The sequence below is a fragment of the Pseudophryne corroboree genome, chromosome 6, assembly GCF_028390025.1.
Source record: "Pseudophryne corroboree isolate aPseCor3 chromosome 6, aPseCor3.hap2, whole genome shotgun sequence".
NCBI lineage: Eukaryota > Metazoa > Chordata > Amphibia > Anura > Myobatrachidae > Pseudophryne > Pseudophryne corroboree.
Window position 1 is genome coordinate 35,809,837 of NC_086449.1, and position 5,850 is coordinate 35,815,686.

The window sequence follows — 5,850 nt, forward strand, 5'->3', positions numbered from 1 at the left end:
AGGGAGGACAGGGCTGCACATGACAGGAGCAGTGACATGATGTGAGGAGGGGAATGGAGGCAGCAGGGTACCCAGCAGCACAGAGTATATCAGGAGATAAGTGATGTGTCAGTGAGGACAGGGCTGCATGTGACAGGAGCAGTGACATATGAGGAGGGGAATGGGAGGCAGCAGGGTCCCCAGCAGCACAGAGTATATCAGGAGATGAGGGATGTGTCAGTGAGGACAGGGCTGCATGTGACGGGAGCAGTGACATGATGTGAGGAGGGGAATGGAGGCAGCAGGAATCCACAGACTGAGTGTTATATAGTGGGAGGAGCAGGGTCCCCAGCAGCACAGAAAATATCAGGAGATGAGGGATGTGTCAGTGAGGACAGGGCTGCACATGACAGGAGCAGTGACATGATGTGAGGAGGGGAATGGAGGCAGCAGGGTACCCAGCAGCACAGAGTATATCAGGAGATAAGTGATGTGTCAGTGAGGACAGGGCTGCATGTGACAGGAGCAGTGACATATGAGGAGGGGAATGGGAGGCAGCAGGGTCCCCAGCAGCACAGAGTATATCAGGAGATGAGGGATGTGTCAGTGAGGACAGGGCTGCATGTGACGGGAGCAGTGACATGATGTGAGGAGGGGAATGGAGGCAGCAGGAATCCACAGACTGAGTGTTATATAGTGGGAGGAGCAGGGTCCCCAGCAGCACAGAAAATATCAGGAGATGAGGGATGTGTCAGTGAGGACAGGGCTGCACATGACAGGAGCAGTGACATGATGTGAGGAGGGGAATGGAGGCAGCAGGGTCCCCAGCAGCACAGAGTATATCAGGAGATAAGTGATGTGTCAGTGAGGATAGGGCTGCATGTGACAGGAGCAGTGACATGATATGAGGAGGGGAATGGGAGGCAGCAGGGTCCCCAGCAGCACAGAGTATATCAGGAGATGAGGGATGTGTCAGTGAGGACAGGGCTGCATGTGACAGAGCAATGACATGATGTGAGGAGGGGAATGGAGGCAGCAGGAAGCCACAGACTGAGAGTTATATAGTGGGAGGAGCAGGGTCCCCAGCAGCACAGAGTATATCAGTAGATGCATGATATATCAGTGATGACAGGGCTACATGTGACATGATGTGAGGAGGGGAATGGAGGCAGCAGGAAGCCACAGACTGAGAGTTATATAGTGGAATTAGCACGGTCCCCCAGCAGCACAGGAGATACATAATGTGCTGGCTATTTTTAAGTTGGGTTTTCATTTTATTGATGTGTATAACATTTTACATGCTTTTTTATACTATGTTATTTATACTGTGTGTTTAATATTTAAATACATTTTCGTAAACAAACATTCTTAAAATCCCGGGCAACGATGGGTACTCCAGCTGGTTTCATAATAAATTCACAAAGTGCACAATAGAATACCTCGTAAATATACCACTGCATTAATAACTGTAAAACAAAATAATAAAAACAATGGGAATAATATATATTGGATAAATAAAGATAATAAAAGATAAAATATCAATTTCAAATGGTGTTCAATGGAGACCTCTAACTGGAGGAGAGGACAAACTTTAACTCAGAAGTCATCCACTCACTTAAGTTCCACTGCGGTGATTTGTATATATTGAAGCTAGCGGCGTCCCACTAAAATACCTCACCTGTAAGGTTGTGGAAATGCAGAGGTGCGGCTGATATCCGGGTGGGCCTTTTCCTTCTGCACTATGTTGGGGTCCCCTCCAGTATGGATTACCCAGATGTGACATGGGTATCTGATAGCAGTATTGGATCGGTGGCTCCATCCCTTGTGCTGCCCCGGGGAATACAGTCCCTGCTTACAGGTGCTATAACAACCCCCTCGCCGCCGCTTTACAGCTCTACCCCAACCACTCTGCTTTGCAACAGGCAGGGGGGAGCCAACCACAGCCCACCCATGGACTGCCTGATGCTGCACCCACCGTGAGTGCCCCAGGACCACCACCACAGCATGTGTGTCATTCAGGTAATGAGTAGGGATGGCCATCGACCATCGATGATTCAAAATAATCGATGGTCTATGACTGATGTCGCATACTTTTACCATCGATAGGGGAGATCTAGATGGTTTCCATCCATCGATGATTAGGCCTAAACTAATATTTTTTAAACTTTTTTTTTTACAAGATGCCGGGACACGGAGCATAGCTCCGCCCCTGACACCCACAAAGCCCCACCCGCGGGCCTTTCACAGAAATAACAGGGATGGCAGTCGATGAGAGAAACCATCAATGGTCTCATATAGCATAGTTAGTGACCATCGATGGCCACTCTCAGTTCAGCCATCGATGGCAACCATCGATGGTGAACGCATCAATGGCCATCCCTAGTAACGAGAAGGGAGGCCAGCATAATGCCGTGGGCGGTACATGGTGCAGCACAGGAAGAGAGAGAATAAGGGAGAAAGGGAGCAGACAGATGGTAGAACAGCAGCTGGTGGAGGTGCACACTCAAAGGGTATAGCGGGTTAATGCACCCACAGGGCAAATGCGCTTTATTCCGTACCTGGTAATAAACTCTTCATTCTTCAGTCATCAAATCTGTATGGACTCTCTTACACACATGAATGTCCCTGAATGTGCAAATAGGACACATAGGAGTCATTGGTTCTGTTCCACCATTGTATCCCAGAGTATGACGCATCATATAAGTGTTAGATCTCCGCACGCCTTGAGGTAATGTGTGGTACCAGTGCTGTGTTGGTGAAAGTGCAACACACAGAAAACTTTACTATCTCAGGACAAAAATATACCTTTAAGTGCGTGTTATACAATGTATTTATCTAAGGTCCTAACGCACATGTGAATGAGCCCCAGTGATAACTATAAGAGTCGCCTTTTCATACAATTACTGCAGCTTGGCGGGCATAGGTGTATGTTGGAGTCTCATTAATACATACTTCATTTTGTTACTTTTAAAAAGTGTATTACATTTTGTACTATTCAGAGTAATAAAAAGACATTGAAATACTTCCACGTAGACGGACAATCTATCTACAGTTACACAGGCTCCTATTTATCAAAGTGCATTGATAAGTATGATCATTTATTGCTGCCAGGGCAGTTAGTGTCATTGAGCCACCACAAAGGGTTAATTTACAGTGTTGCTTTCCTGCGCCAATCTCACAAGATATTTGCAGTGCAGCCCCTCCCCAAATTCCACACTAGTTACGGACACCCAGGTATGTATTTCACTATGAGAGGGACACTAGGTATATGGGATCTCCTGCAATAGTGAAAGCCAGTCCCTGGCCATAACAGGTCTACTGCCTTTGTAGGGGAAGGGCAGAAAAAAATCTCCCCCACAATTTCTAAAGAGGGATTTTGGTTTTTAATTATTTAACATAATTATTGCAAAAATCATAAACAATATGACTTTAGTTTCATAATGTCTACTCCCAAATCAGTACATTTTTCTGCATGATGTCTCTTTAAGTATTATCTGTGTTCTTTATTATAACTACACTTGTAGATATGATCTCAGTGGTAAGCTCAGCCTCGCCCTGTGTGCAAAATGTGACCCTACTGATTTCTGAGTGTTAAAGTTCACTTTCATTTCACTCTTATGCTGTCAGCGATGGCGTCTGCTGATCTGAGACAGGAGCTGCACTGTTCCATCTGCCTGAACATTTATACAGATCCTGTAACCCTGAGATGTGGGCACAACTTCTGCCGGGTCTGCATTGATGGTGTGCTGAATGCACAGGAGGGGTCTAGAGTTTATAGCTGTCCTGAATGCAGAGAAGAGTATAAGGAGCGTCCTGCCCTGGAGAAAAACAGGAAGCTCTGCAACATAGCAGAACATGTCCGTTCTATTCCAGAGGAGGGAAATGGGGTGTTCTGCACTTACTGTGTTCAATCTCCAGTACCTGCTTTTAAAACATGCCTCAAGTGTGAAGCTTCTCTCTGTGATACACATTTGAGGACACACCGCAAGTCAGAAGAACACATCTTAGTTGACCCCACCACTTCCTTGGAGAACAGAAACTGCTCTGTCCATAAGGAGCTCTTCAGATATTACTGCATTGAGGACGCGGCCTGTATCTGTGTGTCCTGCTGTCTGATTGGGGAACACAGAGGACATCAGATGGAGTCACTGGATGAGGCCTCTGAGAAGAAGAAGGAGAAGCTAAGAGATGTTCTGCAGAAACTGACCACAAAGAGGGCAGAGACTGAGAAAAGAGTCCAGAGTATGCAGGAGTGCAGGAGAGAAGATCAGGGAAAAGCAGCGTGTATAACAGAGAAAGTCACTACCATGTTTAGAGATATCAGGAGACAGCTGGAAGATCTGGAGAAGAGAATCCTGAGTGAGATCTCTAAGCAGGAACAGTGCGTTTTACTCTCAGTTACTGATCAGATCCGGCAGTTTGAAATAAAGAAGGACGAGCTGTCCAGGAAGATGCGGCACATTGAGGAGCTGTGTAACATGTCTGATCCAGTGACTGTCTTACAGGAACCTGACACAGGGGACTTGAGTGTTACTGTGGAGCTGAGTAACATGACTGATCCAGTGATTATTGCACAAAACGAATCAGATATGGGGGGGGTTTGAGGAGGGAAATATTGAGGAGGATATTGTAGAGTTGGATTCTGAGGAGGGGGAGGGGGAGGAGGAGGAGGAGGATACTGAAGAGGAGGAAGAAACGGAGGATGAGGAGGGGGAGGATACTAAGGATGATACTGATGAGGAGGAGGAGGATACTGATGAGGATACTGATGAGGAGGAGGATACTGATGATGAGGAGAATACTGAGGAGGGGTATACTGATGATGAAGAGGATACTGATGAGGAAGAGGATACTGAGGAGGGGTATACTGATGATGAAGAGGACAATGAAGAGGAAGAGACACGCATGGTAGGAGATCTGGATGTGGGTCTCATCTCAGGGACATTACACACATTATCTGACATAATAACAGGGATAAATGTATGCTTCTATGTGCAGGAGCCTACAGACCTATTACTGGACGTAACCACAGCTGGTAATAATTTAGTGATATCAGATGACTGCAAAACTGTATCCCCATCATATACAGACCAGAATTGCCCAGTAACACCAGAGAGATTTCAGTGTAATCAGGTAATAAGCACCAGGGGATTCTCCTCAGGGCGACATTACTGGGAGGTGGATGTCAGTAAGTCAGTGTGGTGGAAGGTCGGGATGTGTTATCCCAGTATAGATAGGAAAGGAGGTCGCTCATTTATAGATAATAACAATAAATCCTGGTGTCTGTGTAGGTATTATGAGCGGTACTCAGTGAGACATGACAGCGCAGAGATCCTGTTACCTGAAAATATCCCCTGTGACAGAGTCAGGGTATATCTGGATTATGAGGCAGGACAGCTGTCCTTTTATTCTCTGTGTGACCCCATCAGACACTTACACACCTACACCGCCGCCCTCACTGAGCCCCTCCATGCTGCATTATGGGTAGTGGGAGGAGGTTGTATAACTATATCTGGGGGAGTCAGGGGTTGGGAGGAATCACCATGAGAAATCTGCCCACAGACTGGTGACATCATAGGGAGGAGACTCTGTTTGGTGAGACACTCAGCCAATAGAATGAGGCAGAGGGAGGAGCTACAGCTGTGCATATGTGTTCTGCATTCGGTGTCCCAGTAATTGTGTTTTATGTCTGATAGTCTCTACCATTGATGGGGGTAATTCCAAGTTGATCGCAGCAGGATTTTTGATAGCAATTGAGCAAAACCATGTGCACTGCAGGGGAGGCAGATGTAACATGTGCAGAGAGAGTTAGATTTGGGTGGGTTATTTTATTTCTGTGCAGGGTAAATACTGGATGCTTTATTTTTACAC

The 5,850-nt window shown here is 46.4% G+C and overlaps 1 protein-coding gene across 1 annotated transcript; it reads left to right on the forward strand.

The window, feature by feature from the left end:
* Positions 1–3,608: 3,608 nt before the first annotated feature.
* LOC134934207 (tripartite motif-containing protein 6-like) lies at positions 3,609–5,526 on the forward strand. Its single transcript, XM_063929695.1, has 3 exons — positions 3,609–3,866; positions 4,011–4,541; positions 4,630–5,526. Exons 1-3 carry the CDS (start codon positions 3,609–3,611, stop codon positions 5,524–5,526), a joined length of 1,686 nt encoding a protein of 561 aa, XP_063785765.1.
* Positions 5,527–5,850: the final 324 nt, after the last annotated feature.

What these genes read in the sequence shown, in the direction of transcription:
- LOC134934207 (XM_063929695.1), top strand. Translation starts at nt 3,609, where the DNA reads ATGGCGTCTGCTGATCTGAGACAGGAGCTGCACTGTTCCATCTGCCTG. An exon ending in TTCCAGAGGAGGGAAATGGG is followed by an intron (nt 3,867 to 4,010) that starts GTGTTCTGCACT and finishes ACTTCCTTGGAG; the next exon opens with AACAGAAACTGCTCTGTCCA. An exon ending in TGAGTAACATGACTGATCCA is followed by an intron (nt 4,542 to 4,629) that starts GTGATTATTGCA and finishes GATTCTGAGGAG; the next exon opens with GGGGAGGGGGAGGAGGAGGA.